Source organism: Aotus nancymaae, unplaced genomic scaffold, assembly GCF_030222135.1.
Source record: "Aotus nancymaae isolate 86718 unplaced genomic scaffold, 86718_ANA_hifiasm-v0.15.2.pri h1tg000018l, whole genome shotgun sequence".
Classification (NCBI taxonomy): Eukaryota; Metazoa; Chordata; class Mammalia; order Primates; family Aotidae; genus Aotus; species Aotus nancymaae.
The window spans coordinates 19,803,868-19,821,778 of record NW_026988430.1 but is presented as its reverse complement, the minus strand read 5'-3'; the positions used below and the strand labels follow the sequence as shown (position 1 = coordinate 19,821,778).

Here is a 17,911-nt window from a genome sequence, read left to right as displayed (position 1 = left end):
ACCATTGCCCCACCCTTAGAAAGTTCACACTTTTCCCTTGAGGTTGCAAGCTAGTGGCCTACAAGCTGGGTTTGGCTTGCAGACATGTTGTATTTAACTCTCACAATGACTTTTCAATGTGTAAATTAATTGCCACATTTAAAAATGAAAAATGTTTATATAAAAACTCAGATTTTCAGCTTCTCTAGAAGAAAGCTGAAAAGCACATGGCTATAGGCCATGGTTGGTGGGAGCTGGGCTGGGGCTGCCCGCTTTCCACAGCTGCGGGCCTCTTTTTCACTTTGCTCCACCCTGGCCTGCTACCTCACAGGGCCTCTAGACCTTTGCCTGTGACTCCTGCTTTAACTAACAATAGCAGTTACTGTTTTCTATGTGCTTACAATGTGCCACGTGGACATGAGACAGATTCTTTGTATGTATTATTCACTTTTCAAGACAATTAGGAAAAGTAGGCATTATTATTCTCCATTTGACGTATGAGACAAGTGAAGATCAGAAAAAATAACTTGCTGGATGACACAAATAGGAAGGGGCGGAGCTGCGCTTTGAATCCAATACTTTCTGTTTCTTAAAACTAGGCTTAATCTATCTGTGGCCTCCCTGCTAGCTGGAAAACTGAATGTATATGTGGAGTGTAGTTAGATTGTTTGTGGCACACATGGGTATGCTCCCAAGGGTGGTAAGAGAGAAGAGTGACACTCCCAGCCTTTGTGCTAGCTTGCTGTTTCAGGGCCAGATACCTTGTGGATCTCCTGGTCCTCTGGTCCTCCTGGCACAAGGGAACAGCCTGGGTTCTTTTTTTGGAGACAGAGTCTGGCTCTGTTGCCCAGGCTGGAGTGCAGTGACGTGATTTTGGCTTACTGCAACCTTCGCCTCCTGGGTTCAAGCAATTATCCTGCCTCAGCCACCCAAGTAGCTGCGACTACAGGCACACGCTGCCACACCCAGCTAATTTTTTGTATTTTAGTAGAGATAGGGTTTCACCATGTTGCCCAGGCTGGTATGGAACTCCTGAGCTCAGGCAATCCAACTGCCTTGGCCTCCCAAAGTGCTAGGATTATAGGCGTGAACCACTGTGCCTGGCCCAGCCTGAGTTCTTACCTCATCCTATGGCAGGCAGGGATGTGGGAAGGATTCCGAATGTGGGTGAAGATATTCACCTGGCCTGGCCATGCTGATGAGGAAGGGGACTCCAGAGGCGGTGGGAAGCAGGGGATCAGGACACACTTGGAGGAGCTGGGGAGTGTGGCATCTCTGCAAGGCTGCGAGCCTTCGTGGCAGCAGAGTTGTTAGGCTGCAGCTGCCTGCCCTACTTCTGGGTGTTTCATTTCCCTTACTTTATAAAATATGGGCAAATGTCATCCATTTATTCATTTGGTAAACAAGTTCCCAGTGCCTATACTGCATTAGATAGCGAGTGTGTGTGAGTGTGCGCGTGCACACGCATGTGAGAGAGAGAGAGATGGGGAAGAAGGGTTCAGAGAAGCTTTGCTGTTATTTTTTCCTCCTCCTCCTTCTTCTTCTCCTTCTCTTTACCTATTATAAAAGGAATTTATGTTTATCCTAGATACTTTATAGAAAAGTGTAAGCTCATAGAAACATCTAGAATTCTGCCATACAGAGTTTCTGCTCTTGTTTTGTTTGTTAATTTATTTATCTTTAGAGATGAAGTCTCGCTCTGTCACCTAGGCTGGAGTGCAGTGGCATGATCCTGGCTCACTGCAGCCTTGAACTCCTGGGCTCAAGTGATCCTCCCGCCCCAGCCTCCTGGGACTAGAGGTACCCAGTTAATTTTTTTTTTCATATTTATTTTTTAGAGATGGAGTCTTGCTTTGTTGCCCAGGCTAGTCTTGACCTCCTGGGCTCAAGCGATCCTCTTGCCTCAGCCTCCCAATGTACTGAGATTATAGGCATGAACCACTATTCCCAGCCAGATGTTCTTTTAAAACAATATGATTTCACAGATCTGTGAACACTTGGCAAAATGTAAGGATGCTTCCACGTAGTAGGTTTTCTTCCTGCCTTCTGGAGGCCCATATTCCTGTAGGAGAGATGAAACATGTACACAGACACTGTGAAGTAAGGAACATATATATGGTCAGGGCCCTTTGAGGTACTTAACTTTGTTGGGCCTTTGTTTCCATCAGCATAACATAGGACTTTTTTTCTCTACCCCCATGATTATCATGAGGATGAAAATAATGTATGTTAAGCGATTCTCCTGCCTCAGCCTCCTGAGTAGCTGGACTACAGGCGCATGCCACCACGCCCAGCTAATTTTTGTATTTTTAGTAGAGATGGGGTTTAACCATGTTGGCCAGGATGGTCTCAATCTCCTGACCTTGTGATCCACCTGCCTTGGCCTCCCAATGTGCTGGGATTACATGCGTGAGCCACTGTACTCGGCCAGTAATATGAGTCTTTGAACTACTTCCAGTATTACAGAAGTTCCACAGCCTTACCTCAAGTACTTGGTTTTGTTTTGGTTGGAATTATATTAGTTGAACTGAATGTGTTAATACAAGTTATAGGAAAATGAATTGTAAGTAATAAATTTAGTTAGTTTGGTAGAACATCTTTTTTCTTTTTTTTTTTTTGAGACAGAGTCTCGCTCTGTCCCCCAGGCTGTAGTGCAGTGGCTTGATCGCGGCTCCTTGCAATCTCTACCTCCCAGGTTCAAGCGATTCTCCTGCCTCAGCCTCCAGAGTAGCTGGGATTACCGTCGTGCGCCACCACGCCCAGCTAATTTTTGTATTTTTAGTAGAGACAGTGTTTCACCATGTTGGCCAGGCTGGTCTCAATCTCCTGACCTCAAGTGATCTGCCTGCCTCAGCAGAGCTGCAGGGGATCAGTGGTTTCCTCCCAAAGTGCTGGGATTGGATTACAGGCATGAGCCGCTGCACCTAGCTGAACATCTGTTTTTCTTAAAATGTGACTCATGAGAAGTATAAGGGAAAGATGGGGTCTTAGGGGAGGAAAAGTTTGGAAACCACTGATCCCCTGCAGCTCTGCTTTGGCTTTTCCTGCTGGTGTCAATGGTGTTGTCACCAGTGACAGAGCTGGGGCTTTCAAGCCAGATAGCCCTGACCTTGGAGCCTGGCTCCTCCACTGCCCCTCAGTGTGACCTGGACATTTTAGCTCACCTCTCTAAGCCTCTATTTCCTCATAGGGGAATAATGGACTTATATGTAGTTATGAGGATTTAATGAGACAGTACAGATGGAAGCTTTTAGCCCCATGCCGAGTACGTGGTAACCACTCAATAAATGATTGTAGTTATCATTACGGTCATCATCATGGGCATCATCATTCCATGCTTTTGTAGCTAACAAGGTTGGGTTTTTTTTCCTTCCATTTGTTATCTCTCTTATTCTTTTCTAAAACCTTCACCATAATTCTTCTGGACGCTTCCATTCTTGTCACCACCCCACTTCCCTCTCCACCCTCCATCCAGTTGCCCAGATTGGTTTCTGTTTCTTTATTAGCAGCTCCACAGCCATCCTGGTGATAAGCCTTATCACCTCATGCCTGAACTAGTACAGTGGCTTTTGCCTGCTAGAAGGAGCTAGATCTGGAGAAAAGCAGATGGGTGCAAGCCCTGCCTCTCTTACCATGGTGGCCACTACCTGGTAGTAAAGAACAGGCAGTCTGAAGGCTGAGGTCATGGGTGGAAATTCTGCCTCTACTGCTTCTCAGTTGGTGACCCTGGGCAAATTGTTCAGGCGCTCTGAGCCTCAGTTTCTCCACTCATTGGGGCTGATGACTGTCATATAGAGTTGTGAGGAGTAAATGAAATCACATGTGGAAAACACGTAGTATTAATGATAGTTGATATAAGGGCTGGGTGCCGTGGCTCATGCCTGTAATCCCAACACTTTGGGAGGCCGAGGCAGGCGGATCTTGAAGTCAGGAGTTTGAGACCAGCCTGGCCAACATGGTGAAACCGTGTCTCTACTAAAAATAAAAAAACTAGCTGGGTGTGGTGGTGTGCACCTGTAGTCCTAGCTACTCTCAAGGCTGAGGCAGGAGAATCGCTGGAATGCGAGAGGCGGAGGTTGTAGTGAGCTGAGATCATGCCACTGCACTCCAGCCTGGTGATAGAGCTTAGCCGGGCCTGGTAGCATACACCTGTAATCCCAGCTGCTTGGGAGGCTGAGGCAGGAGAATCTTTTGAACCTGAGAGGCGGAGATTGCCATCAGTCCAGATTGCGCCACCATACTCCAGCCTGGGCAACAGAGTGAGACTCTGTCTCAAAAAAAATTAATTAATTTAAAAAATTAATAAAAATAATAATAGTTGATATAATAATAGCTAACACTGAAGCAACACCATGTGCCAGGCACTGTTGTAAATGCTTTGTGTGGATTCGTTTATGTAGTCCTCATAACAACCCTATGGATTAGGTACTGTTATTATCCCAGTTTACAGAAAAAGAAAACAGACATAGAGTAGTGAAGTGACTTGCCCAAAGTCTCACAGCTAATTGTATCAGAGCCAGGATTCAACTCTAGGCAGTCTGGGCCCTGGATCTCAATAAAGATTTATATTCCTTCTCTGTCCTTTCACCCTTAACTTTCAAGCCCAGAGGAATCCCACCTTTGCTACTGAATCTTTCCTTACCTGCCCAGCCAGCCCAGTAGGAGCAGAAATCCCTCCCTGGGGGCATGGCTTCAGCAGGTAGGGTGTCTGTGCATGCTTTCAACATCATCTTCTGCTAAGTCCAGGTTTCAGGGAGGTGCCTGGTGGGTGGAGGGGAGAGGCCAAGGGTCCTTCCTGCCCCACCCCTACCTCAAAGTAAGCAGCCTCACTTTTATCTGCTTTATATATTGAAGATTTGTGCCAGATTTTGTGTGTGTGTGTTGGTGGAGGGGATGGTGGAGGGGAGAGCCTTCTGGAGTGAAAAAGGTTTGGAAACTTCTGTTTCTATTCCTTTGTGCTCTAGAATATTATTATCAGCATTATAGTTTTATGTATGTGCCTTGTCTCCACTACTATATTATGAACTGTTTTGGAGGGCCTGGCCTTCCCTGGCTTGGTGCTCTGGGAAAAGTTAGGGCTTCATTTTTGATGAGTGGAAGATACACAGGGACTCTTGTCTAGAGAGGAAAATCTAAGACCCAGAGAAATGCAGCAGCTGACGGTGAGTCCGGCAAGTAAGAGGCAGCATTGCAACTCACTCTCATGGCTCTCTCTGTCATGGTTCCTGTTGCTAGAGGCTGTGGCAGCCTTGCCTGCTGTCCCTAGGGCTGGCCAACTCTGAAGCTTCCAAAGAGCGCTCTGGGTTCTCTCTAAAACCGCCTTCCTGTCGCGAGGGCCTGCCCATCCTCTCTCTGCTTTCCAGATTCCACTCCCCAAAAAAGCACTTTTTCCCTTTTTGCCTCCCACTGACTTCCTTGGGGTCAGGTGGACAGGAGGCATAGATAGCCCTAGATTGGGCTGCTATATGTCTCCAGATCTTGCTTTTTATTCCTAGAATTCTGGACAGAGGGACCCACTGCCTGCTGTTTGTTTTCCCCTGTTGGCCAATGCTCTAGGCTCTTTGATCACTTTACAACTTTGTAATTATGGGCTGTAATGGGCTGGAGTGTTTGAATGTCACAGTAATTGCCTTCCACTGTTCCTACCCCAATTCTTCAAAGAGAGAGGGGTGGGGAAGTAACAAAATCTCCAAAGAAGAAAGTCTTTGCCCTTCCTCATGCTCTTCCAGGCCAGGGTGGGTCCAAGGTCTTGCTCTAGGGATGTGAAAACTAAGGCCTGGGAATCTCAATTCTGTGACTACTGGGGTGACCTCTCCTGTCCCTTGGCCAAATCCTGGAATAGGAGATCGCCAGTAGGGTTCCCCTACCAGGGATTCCGTTTCCCCTGGTACTTCTCCCGTACCCTGGCTAGGAGGGTTCTGAAGATTGGAAAGTCTCTACCTGCCTGGAGAAGCTTAGATGGGGTGGACTTCTTGGGAAGAAGTGAGTAGGGAAGATGGAAGCCATGAACCTCTCAACTTCTTCAGCAATTCCATTCTGGAATTGACTGATCCTGTGAATTTCCAGTCAATTAGCTTGGTAAGCCTGGGCCCTAGGAAAGTTACCTTCCTGATCAAAATAAGTCCCCACCTGAGTGTTTCCTCTGCCGCTGTCTGGGGAGTGGAGAGCAGGGAGCTGGAGAAAGGAGCTGCTCCCAGCCTGCCTGGCAGGAGACCTGCCCTGACAGGCTCTCCCTGGGAAGACAGGCAGAGATCAAAGTGCTGAGCCTGTGAGTAAGTCCCAGCTGGCTCTTGTTGCTGCCACCACTACTTGCAGGAGGGTTAACTCCTTCACTGCCTGTGGGAAGACCCCAGAGACTTGGGGTGGGGTGGGGGTACCCAGGGATGTGGAATCACAGCCTGATGCCATTAGAAGATGAACCTTTGCCCTAGGGAAGAAGGCTGAGAGGTGGCTGTGCTGGGCCAGGAGGCCCCAGGCCAAGGCCAGGAGCAGCTCCTCACTGTGCCTGTTAGTTGTTTGCCTTTGTGCCTCCCCCTCCCCCGACCTTTAGCTCTTATCTCCCTTTCCTTACTCCCCTCCCCCCACCAGCCACCCTGGATTCCTGCTTTTTGTTCTTCTCAGGCTGCTATCCGTTTTGCCTGGTTGGCTAGATTCTGCTTTCTCAAGCTACTCTTGGAGCCCTTGGTGAACAGGCACGTGTGCACATTCACCATGTGGGACTAGAGTCCCTCCCCACTTTTGTCTTTAATGCCACCGTAAGAGAGAGGACGAAAGGATAAAGCACTGGACAGGGACTCCTCTAAGTCCTTGAACTGGAGCCAGAGAAAGACTTGGCAAAGTAGAGTGTGGCAGGGAGAGGGAGCCCATGAGATGGGCTGAGACTGAGGCTTTGTGATGGTGGCCTTGGGTGAGAGCGCTGTCCCAGGCTCTTACACCTTTGCCTGAGCTGGGGAGATGCCCTGCAGGCAGGGCTGGGTCCTGAAAAGCCTAGCTCCCTCCGAAGGAGAGCTCTGCTTCCCCAAAACCCAACTCTGTCTGAAGGAGAATTCTGCTTCTCTGCTTTCCCCTTCTTCCTCTTTTCTCCTCCTAAGGGGTGCATGTCACTCCTGCTCTTTGTGCTCACACCTCTCAGTGAAGGCAGGCTGATTGTACCCTAAGGGCAAGGGCTGTGTCTTACTTGTCTTTAGCCCTAGAGCCAGGTCCACCACCTGGTGCCCAGTAAACCCTCCTTAAGGGTTTGTTCCATTACAAAAGGAAATGCTAGATATTATCCTCTGAAGGCAGTGGGGGCCTGAGTGAGCTCAGGAAGAAGAATAGGAGATCCTAGACCCACTGACCCCCTGCATACGTAGATGTGAGCGTGCAGAGGTGCAGTGTGGGCAAAATCCTAGGAAGGGACAGATGTGTGAGGGTGAGGCTAGCCTGTGGGTGGGCTCTGTCCTTCCCCGAGCCTAGCCCAACCTCTGCTGTGTGCCTCTGCAGGCCCGGATGGCAGGTGAGCGAGGGGCCAGTGCTGTCCTCTTTGACATCACTGAGGATCGAGCTGCTGCTGAGCAGGTACCAAGGGACATTTGCATGTTCAAGGAGGGGGCTGGCTGGAGGAAGATAAAGCCCTCAGAGGGGAGGGAAGGGCAGGGAGAAGTCACAGCAGCCCTGTGGGCACCTTCCCCCTGTAGCTGCAGCAGCCGCTGGGGCTGGCCTGGCCAGTTGTGTTGATCTGGGGTAATGATGCTGAGAAGCTGATGGAGTTTGTGTACAAGAACCGAAAGGCCCATGTGAGGATCGAGCTGAAGGAGCCCCCGGCCTGGGTAAGCACACAAGACCTCCAGACCTTGCCCTCCACTCACACCCACTTTGTCCTGTGGCAACTCCCACCAAAAGCCCTTAGACTCCTGGAGCTGAGAGAGATCCTAGAAACCCTCTAGTTCAACTTCATCCATCAACTGTGTGCCACTGGGCAAGTTTCTCCCCATCTTTGGGCCTTACCTGCAGAATGAACAGATCAGGACAGATGAGTTCTAAAGTTCTTTACAGCTCTGTGGCTTCATGGCATGGAATAGCAGAGACAGAATGAAACCCTGGTCCCCTGATCCCTAACGCATGATCCCTGGTTGGGGCTTCTCTACTGGCCAAGAACCTCACCCAGCTGCTCACTGGCAAGAAACTCCCACCTTGCGGAGGGGTCCCTTTCTCTTTTTTCCCCAAGCACATGGGTTTGAGATAGTACTTTTCCCAGCTGGCATCTGGACGACCCTCTCTGAGTGCCCTTGAGCAGGGAAGGCCCACCTAATCCCACTTGCAGGTTCCTCCCCATCCCCTCAGATGGAGGACTTGAGGTAACCTCCAGTTAGCCATGTGCCTCCCGAACCTCCTGTGTGTCCTCTCGAATTGACCCAGCTCCTCCCTGAAGTATGACCTTTCCCTCTCTGCTCACTCCCCAGCCAGACTATGATGTGTGGATCCTTCTGACAGTGGTGGGCACCATCTTTGTGGTCATCCTGGCTTCGGTGCTGCGCATCCGGTGTCGCCCCCGCCACAGCAGGCCGGTGAGCAGTGTGGGCTCTTTGCGGCGGTGAATGTGTGCACGTGTGTGGGTGGGTGGGGAGCAGGAGGGAGAATGTGAGGAAGGAAGGCACCTTTATACCCATGGAACTGTTTACCTCAAAATACCCCAGCATCTGTCTTTGTTGATTTCCAGCAGCCTCTCCTCATATTATTCATTCAACAAATACACCAAGTTCTATTACATGTCGGGCACTGTTCCAGATGCTGAGGGTAGTACAGTGAACAAAATGACAAACAACCTCTACCCTCAAAGAGCTTTCATCCTAGAGGGAGAAAACAGACAATAAACAAACTAACTAAATAAAATCTATAATGTTGTAGATGGTGGTGTGTACTATGGAGAAAAAATAATAATGCTGATAGCAAAGTGGGGAGGGAATACAAGGGAACAGGGTTAATTTTTAAAAGCAAGTCCAAGGAAGGCCACATTGAGAAGATGGCATTGCAGCAAAGACCCTAAATGGGTGAGGGAGTGATGTGTGCAGGTGTCTGAGGCAAAAGGGATCCAGGCGGAAAGAACAGTGAGTGCAAAGGCTTTAAGGCAGTGTCTGAGGAACAGCATGAAGGCCGTGGCTGGAATAGAGTGAGTGAGATGGCAGAGTAGCCAGTGGGGGCCCAGTTACGGGTCATTTGTTTTTTCCCGTGGGTCAAACAGGAGCCATTGGAGTGTCGTGAGAGAAGGGGCATCACAATCTGACTTATGTTTTAACATGATTCTTGCTTTTGCAATGAGAATAGACTACAAGGAGGCAAGGCTGGAAACAGAGAAGCCAGCTAAAAGGCTATTGCAGGAATCCAGGTGACAGTAATGGTAGCTTGGATTAGGAAGGTGGCAGTTAAAATGGTGAGGAATAGTTAGGTTCTGGGTATATTTTGAAGACAAAGCCAACAGATTTAGTAATGGATTGTTTGTGGGGTGTGAGAGAGAGGACTCAAGGATGGCACCAAGATTTTTGGCCTGAGCAATTAAGAGAACGGAGTTGCCATTTGCTGTAACGGGGAAGACTTGGGGAAGCCAGGCATGTGGTTAGAGATTAGCCCATGGTTAATAGGATGGGGCATATAAGTTTGAAATGCCTATTAGACATCCAAGTTGAAATGTCAAGCAGCAGTGGGATAAAAGGTTTCTCTCACGGGTCATCCAAGGAAGAAAAGCTAATGGTATAAGCAAGTGGGTGGACTGGGAGGGCTTGGCGTGCTTGGCAGAGCCACATATGAGCTCCAAGGAGATGAACTCCTGAGGATGTTCAGTTGGCCATGTGATCTACCTGAGTGACTGCTAACTGAGTCCAAGCTGGGGTCCAGAGAGGAAGGGAAGGGGAGCCCATGCCCCACTCTGAGCCCCATTCCTCTTCCCAGGATCCACTTCAGCAGAGAACAGCCTGGGCCATCAGCCAGCTGGCCACCAGGAGGTACAAGGCCAGCTGTAGGCGGGTTCGAGGTAAGAGGCCAGACTCGGGGAGCAGCTGCAGCTCAGCCCCCGTGTGTGCCATCTGCCTGGAGGAGTTCTCTGAGGGGGAGGTAAGGCAGGTCTTATGGTTTACTTCCATGACCAGATTGGGGAGATTGAAGCTGGGGCAGGGGTGGACAGGCTTAGGGCTGGGATAGGTACCCTGGCTACATCTGTTTCCCATGTATCCTGCATGAGGCAGAGATCAGGGACCAGCCTGAGGTTTGGTCACTTTTCTGGCCTTCCAGTGAAAGAGCACTATCGTTTGTTGAGAGTGTACCACGTGCCAGGCTGCAGTGGTGCTTTGGATGCATTATCTCATTTTAGACCCATGGCAGTGAAGGGTGGGGTTAGATTCATTTTTTATCTTCATTTTACAGCAGAAAACTGTCTGTTAAGAAACTTTCCCAAAGTCATGCAACTAAATGCAAAATCCAGGTCTAGGTGATACAAAAGCTCATACTGTTCCTATTCTACTATGAGGTCTTTTGCAAGGAGATAATAGCAAGAAGGAGAGGCCTAAGGGAGTTGGGGGATATCCTGATTCCTGGCAATTCCTATAGCTCCAGAAACCTTTGGTTTGGACTCCCTCTTTCTCTCCAGGAACTACGGGTCATTTCCTGCCTCCATGAGTTCCATCGTAACTGCGTGGACCCCTGGTTACATCAGCATCGGACTTGCCCCCTCTGCATGTTCAACATCATAGGTAGGAGGTGGGCCGAGGACTCCCCTGTGTGCAGGTGGGTGGGTCTAGAATGTGACTCCCTTTGGGAAAGGGTTGAGCCTTGAAGCCGGAGAGAAAGCAGAACTGCCACCATAGTTGTATATGCTGTGCACTGTGCCAGAGTGCCTCACTTGAGGGGAAGGGTCATTCACAATGTAGATATTTTTATTATTGTAAAAATTATTTGTAGTTCATGACAAGTTTGTTGATTCTGAATCTGGGTGATCTGTATGTTTATTATTCCAATTTTCTGGCAATAAAGTATCCTATTCTAACAAAATCAGTATGTTAAGATAGGATGAAAGTGAAATGAGTATCTTGAGGAAAGAGAACCTTTTTCTAAGGTACCCACAGGTGCCCTATGGGCTAGCAGTGGTCCTGGGTGAAAGAGCTCCAAATGGCTGATGGGAGAAGCATGGATTGACATGCATAGCGGGCTTCCCAGGGCAGACAGCCTGACTGGAGGGAATGAGAAAGTCCCAGAGCACAGTCAGGTTAGGGATATCCTTGGTCCCCCAAACTCTGAGCTCACAGGCTACACAGGGTCAAATAGATTAGCTACAGCCATATCTTTCTGAATGCATTCTCTATAGGTTTGTAGAGTTAAACATCTGTGCTCTTGGTTCTTTTTTCAGAGGGAGATTCATTTTCCCAGTCCCTAGGACCCTCTCGATCTTACCAAGAACCAGGTCGAAGACTGCACCTCATTCGTCAGCATCCTGGCCATGCCCACTACCACTTCCCTGCTGCCTACCTGTTGGGCCCTTCCCGGAGTGCAGTGGCTCGGCCCCCACGACCTGGTCCCTTCCTGCCATCCCAGGAGCCGGGCATGGGCCCTCGGCATCACCGCCTCCCCAGAGCTGCACATCCCTGGGCTCCAGGAGAGCAGCAGCACCTGGCAGGGGCCCCGCACCCCTATGCACAGGGCTGGGGACTGAACCACCTCCAATGCACCTCACAGCACCCTGCTGCTTGCCCAGTGCCCCTGCGCCGGGCCAGACCCCCAGACAGCAGTGGATCTGGAGAAAGCTATTGCACAGAACGCAGTGGGTACCTGGCAGATGGGCCAGCCAGTGACTCCAGCTCAGGGCCCTGTCATGGCTCTTCCAGTGACTCTGTGGTCAACTGCACGGACATCAGCCTACAGGGCATCCATGGCAGCAGCTCTACTTTCTGCAGCTCCCTGAGCAGTGACTTTGACCCCTTGGTATACTGCAGCCCTGAAGGGGATCCCCAGCAGGTGGACATGCAGCCCAGCGTGACCTCTCGGCCTCGTTCCTTAGATTCAGTGGTGCCCACAGGGAAAACCCAGGTTTCCAGCCATGTCCACTACCACCGCCACCGGCACCACCACTACAAAAAGCGGTTCCAGTGGCATGGCAGGAAGCCTGGCCCAGAAACCGGGGTCCCCCAGTGCAGGCTTCCTATTCCTCGGACACAGCCCCAGCCAGAGCCACCTTCTCCTGATCAGCAAGTCACCAGATCCAACTCAGCAGCCCCTTCGGGGCAGCTCTCTAACCCACAGAGGCCCAGGGCCCTCCCTGAGCCAGCCCCTGGCCCAGGTGAAGCCTCCAGCATCTGCCCCAGTACCAGCAGTCTTTTCAACTTGCAAAAATCCAGCCTCTCTGCCCGACACCCACAGAGGAAACGGCGGGGGGGTCCCTCTGAGCCCACCCCTGCTTCTCGGCCCCAGGATGCAACTGTGCACCCAGCTTGCCAGATTTTTCCCCATAACAGCCCCAACCAGGCATATCCTTGGTCCCCAGAGGCACACCCCTTGATCTTTGGACCTTCAGAACTGGACAGGAGGCTGCTACCAGAAACCCCAGGCCCCTGTTACTCAAATTCACAGCCAGTGTGGTTGTGTCTGGCTCCTCGCCGGCCCCTGGAACCACATCCACCTGGGGAGGGGCCTTCTGAATGGAGTTCTGACACTGCAGAGGGCAGGCCATGCCCTTATCCACACTGCCAGGTGCTGCCGGCCCAGTCTGGTGAGTTTTCAGGGGGAAGTGGGTGTGGTAGGGAGAAGAGACTAGAGCTGAGTATTTCAGGACAGGTGAAGTCAGCCAGCAAAGGGTTGATGGAAGCTGAGAAGGATACAGCAGAAGTGATTTGAAAGTACTTAACCATTGGGACAGCATAGCATGCTGGCTAGAGTGCTGGAACATCCCAGCTCTAAAAGGTGCTACCCCTTTAGTTGGCAGATCACAGGGAGGTCCTAGGGAGGTGCCGGTGTGGCTGAGGCATCAGAAAGGCACTTGGAAGGCCGGGTGCAGTGGCTCATGCCTGTAATCCTAGCACTGTGGGAGGCCGAGATGGGTGGATCCCTTGAGGCCGGGAGTTCAAGACCAGCCTGGCCAACATGATGAAACCCTGTCTCTACTAAAAATACAAACATTAGCCAGGCGTGGCGGCATGTGCCTGTAATCCCAGCTACTTGGGAGGCTGAGGCAGGAGAATCACGTGAACCTGGGTGGCGGAGGTTGCAGTGAGCCAAGGTGGCACCACTGCATTCCAGCCTGGGCAACAAAGCGAGACTCTGTCTCAAAAAAATAAAAAAAAGGTACTTGGAGTGGTCTGGGGCAGCAGCTCAAACTTAAATGTTTCTATATTTTAATAACTGGTTTAGTTCTACCAATGTTCACAGCTCAGTATTAGTTCTAAATACAAAGAAGGCCAAGAAGTGTTCCTTGGGGAGAACATGATCTTATCATAGAAATAATTACAGATAACCATAATTCTAGACTATACAAGAAGAGATATGTGAGTAACGAGAAAACAAGAGAGCAAGAGAGAGAAACCACAAATGGTTCCCACAGCCCTGTGGGGCCTTAGGTTTTCTCTCTCCCTTTGTGGTAAAAGAACAAAGAGGACTCCCCTTCCATACACCATTATTGATAAGACCAACCTCAATTTCTTGGGGATTCAGTGCATCCCTATATTATAATCATGTAAGTGGTGATCATGTAAGTTCTCAACTTTAACATGGTATTTACTTGCCCACATACCCCTCTTCCCCATCCAGGACCTTCCACCTTCCACTCTTTCCCATCTTCCCCCATTGTATGGATGACACAGCTCTTTGTCTACAGCCATCACTAGGAGAACCCTTCTACCCTAGGAGGTGACCCAAAGGTCCTGAAATATTTCTCAGCGTAGGAATTCTTCATGTAGGGCCTGGAGCTGCTTTCATCCATTCATTCATTTATTCATTAATTTCCTCTCTCCTTCCCTCCTTTTTTTCCTTCTGACTATATGCCTGCTTTGTGCTAGGTTCCAGGCTAGGCTCTGAGGACATGGAACTTGCCATCCAGGAAATCCTGGTCCATGGGGAGAGAGCCACGTGCTACAAGCTTTGGCTATGTGTTTGTGATTCCATTCCAGCCCTATTGTGTGTACTCTCAGTGCTGCCAGTGCCAGACCACTACCTCCCTTTTCTTTCAAACTCAGAACTAGTTTCAGTGCCTCTCTTTTCCTTGCCTCTCACATCTAATCAGTGCCAGGTTCTGTTAACTGTATCTTGGCTAGCTTTATCATGTTTTCCTCAAGTCGGATACTGGCCCTGCCAGTGTCTTCGGTATAGCCTAAAGATCAATGCAGGAGCCTCCTAGCTCTTCCCTTCCCTCTTACAGGGCCTTGAAGGCTGAGTGTTGCTCATCCAGTATGTCCCATAGAGCTGTGTGCCACAGCTCTCCTGCTCACCTACCCTCCCTATTGCTGCCAGCATCATCTGCATTACAATAAGCTGTCCGGAAATCTTCAGATGTTCTGTTTTGTCCACAGAGAGGAAAAATCCAGTCTGCTTTGGCCTCCAAGGTTCCCACATCAGCCAGCCCCCATCTTCCTTCTCAACCTTATTTTCTACTCTCTTCTATCCCTTCCCCAGGCAATGCTTTAGCCAAACTGGGTAAACACTTCTGTAGCCCAGAATATTCTCCTACCTTCCCTATTCCCATAAATCTAATTTGTACCTATTTCTACAGAATCAGCTCATTTATCCCCACTTCCAGGAAGCCTTTCCTGATTGCTGCACTTGGACCTGGTCTCTCTCCTTCCTTAATGGATCTCTCATGACTCCTGTCCTGTCTCACTAGCGTAATGGCCATTTGCTTTCATACTTTCTCTCCAAAAACGTTACCAGTTCCCTACTTATTCTTTTTTGGTCTTCTATTTGGCATATGGTAGCAGAGTAAATTCACAACAAATACTTAATATTTATTGGGTGAATAAGTTAATAGTAAGTATTAGTAACACATTGGTTGCTATATATATTTCCTTAGATTTGTTTTTCTCTCCCCTATGTTCCCTTAGCTTTCAATCTAACCACGCTTTCCAGACATAGTCTCTGCTCCTGCCTCTCTGTGGTCCCCTCCCAGCCACACTCTCCTGCAGGTGAGAGAAGCAGAAGCCTGGCCTGACCCTCAGTGACCTCCTTCCTCTCCTCTCTCTAAATACAGGCTCAGAGGAGGAACTCGAGGAGCTGTGTGAACAGGCTGTGTGAGATGTTCAGGCCTAGCTCCAACTAAGAGTGTGCTCCAGATGAGTCTGGGCCCTGCCGGGCACAGAGTCCTGCTCCGGGGAGAAGAAAGGACCATAGCAAACACCAGTCTTTTTGCCATACTTCCTAGAAGCACTGGAAGAGGATTGGTGATGGTGGAGGGCAGGAGGGTGCTGTTTCCTGCTCTAGCTCCAGACCTTGTCTGCAGAACACACCTGCAGTGCAGCAAGTCCGTGTACAGCCAGGCAACCAGCTCCTGCCTGTGGCGTGTGTGGGCTGGATCCCTTGAAGGCTGAGTTTTTTGAGGGCAGAAAGCTAGCTATGGGTAGCCAGGTGTTACAAAGGTGCTGCTCCTTCCCCAATCCCTACTAGATCTCCCTCACCCCAGGCCTCATGTACATACCAGCCAGTGGGTTCAGCAGAACACATGATGCCTTATCACCTCCCTCCTCAGGTGAGCTCTGCACACCAGCTTTGGCCCCTCCACAGTAAGGCTGCTATGTCAGGGGCAACCCAGGCTCTATCATTCCTTTTTTGCCAAAAGGACCAGGAGCACAGGTAAGCCCTGAGCACTAAAAGGAGGGGTCCCTGAAGCTTTCCCATTCTAGTGTGTAGTTCTGTCCCTGAGGGGGCTACTGCAGAAGAACCCTTCTTGCTTCAGCAGCCTTAGCTCCTCTGGGGGTTTAGAGTAAGAATATTGGAGAGGGAAAAACTCCTCTTTGAAGATTTCCTTTCTCAGAGTCCCAGAGCAGGTGGAAAGGAGAGAATTTCTGCTGGACTTCATCTGGGCAGAGGGAGGAAGGATGGAATGAAGGTAGAAAAGGCAGAATTACAGCTGAGCAGGGACAACAAAGAGTTCTCTGGGAGAAGTTTTGTCTCAGAGCAGGGATGGAGAATGGGGGAGAACAAAGGAAAAGCAAAGTGTGACCCTTAGGTTTGGAGGGCCCAGAAGCCCAGCTCCCCAGTATAAGCCATGCAGGCCAGGGACCCACAGGAGAGTGGATTAGAGCACAAGTCTGGCCTAGGCCACACACACAGAGTGGACAAGGGCTGAGGGGCCTCCGCAGGGTGACATTCACCCCAGGGCAGCCTGACCACTGTTGGCCCCTCAGGCATTATCCCATTTGGAATGTGAATGTGGGGACAAAGTGGGCACAGGACCCCACCTGGGAACCTTCTTCCCTGTTAGTGGGGAGACTAGCACCTAAGCACCCACATGGGTATTTATATCTGAACCAGACAGAAAGACGCTTGAATCAGGCACTACGTTGAGAAATGTATTTATTTGCTAATATATTTATCCACAAATGTGGTCTGGTCTTGTGGTTTTGTTCTGTCACGACTGTCACTCAGGGTAACAACTTCATCTCTTTCTACATTAAGAGAAATAAATTATTTCTGTTATCAGAGGCTAGGCTCCGATTTATCAAAGGATAGGGTAGAGTAGAGGGCTTGGCAATAAGAAATGGTTTGTAAGCCCCTAAAAGTGTGGCTTAGTGAGATTAGGGAAAGAGAAAGTGTGACTGGATTCCCACTGTGATTCAGTCATGTTATTATACTGTTCACTTCACACATTATGATGCTTCGGTGACTTGACTTTGTGACCTTGGGCAAATACTCTGTGCCTCGCTTTTTCAGTCCATAAAATGGGCCTACTTCATAGTTGCTGCAGGACTTAGGTGAGATAGCAGAGAGTAGAAAACATGTTCCAAAGTGGAAAGTTTTATTCAGTGATAGAAAACATCCAAACTTGTCACAGAGCCCATCTGAACACAGCATGGGACCGGCAACAAGAAGCAAGCCTAGCTGGAAACAGCTCAGTTACATTCAGGAGGCTGGCCTGGAAGGACAGAGCAGCAGGGCCTGAAACTATTTATATCCCAAAGCTCCTTTCAGATAAATACAAATGACTCTGTTTTGCCTGCACTCGGGCTATTGCGAGGACGAAGAGAGCTGGTGCTTCGTTGGCCTGAAGTCTCCAGGGGCAGGAGGGGCCTCTGTCGCTTCCTCACACGGCACAAGTGCCCCTTCTGCTTCCCCGAGAAAGGTTTGGTAGGGGTGGTGGTGGTTTGGTGCCCAGAGAACAAGGCATTTTGCTTCCTATATGTGAAATGAAAGGGGAAAAAAGGACACTAATCTACAAATATTCTTTAGTAAAGGAACCGTTGTCGAAGTACTAAGAACTGCACAAACTATAAATTATCAGCCGGAACGAGCAAACAGACATACAGTTTTAAAAGATAAATACGCATTTTTTTTCGCCGTAGCTACCCAGCCAGCATTCCTGCGGGAGGCAAGTGGAAACCCTACAGCGCTCTCGCAGTTAGGAAGGAGGGGTGGGGCTGTCCCCGGATTTGTCCTGGGTCTCTGCAGAGATAATCCAGAGGGAGACACTGGATTCACTGCCCCAGTGCTTCTAAAACGGGAAGACCAAAAAAAAAAAAAAAAAAACCACTTCGGGCTACCCTCGGGGAACGGGACGGGAGCCCCATGCCAGCAGCACAGATCAAACGGCCCGCGTCGCGGCGCTGCGGCTCAGGCCGACTCACTCCCGCGCAGGCACAGCCGCCCGCCCCGCCCCCCGGGGACCCGCCGACTACCCTACACCGCCTCCGCCTCACCCTCCGCAGGCCCAGGTGGCGAGGACGCGCCCCGGCCCAGGTGGCAGCCGGCCGCCCCGCCTCCTCGCTTGCCG

The 17,911-nt window shown here is 50.0% G+C and overlaps 1 protein-coding gene across 3 annotated transcripts in view; it reads left to right on the top strand.

Moving 5' to 3' along the window:
• Window positions 1-17,717, top strand: part of RNF43 (ring finger protein 43) — a 64,319-nt gene extending 46,602 nt beyond the window's left edge. For all 3 annotated transcript variants that reach the window (XM_064378397.1, XM_012445472.3, XM_012445471.3), the window contains 7 exons: window positions 7,462-7,536; window positions 7,656-7,787; window positions 8,421-8,525; window positions 9,904-10,065; window positions 10,598-10,700; window positions 11,354-12,709; window positions 15,176-17,717. In XM_064378397.1, coding sequence (XP_064234467.1) covers window positions 7,468-7,536; window positions 7,656-7,787; window positions 8,421-8,525; window positions 9,904-10,065; window positions 10,598-10,700; window positions 11,354-12,709; window positions 15,176-15,219 — 1,971 coding nt within the window. In that variant the 5' untranslated portion in view covers window positions 7,462-7,467 and the 3' untranslated portion in view covers window positions 15,220-17,717. The remainder of the gene's footprint in view (window positions 1-7,461; window positions 7,537-7,655; window positions 7,788-8,420; window positions 8,526-9,903; window positions 10,066-10,597; window positions 10,701-11,353; window positions 12,710-15,175) is intronic.
• Window positions 17,718-17,911: the final 194 nt, after the last annotated feature.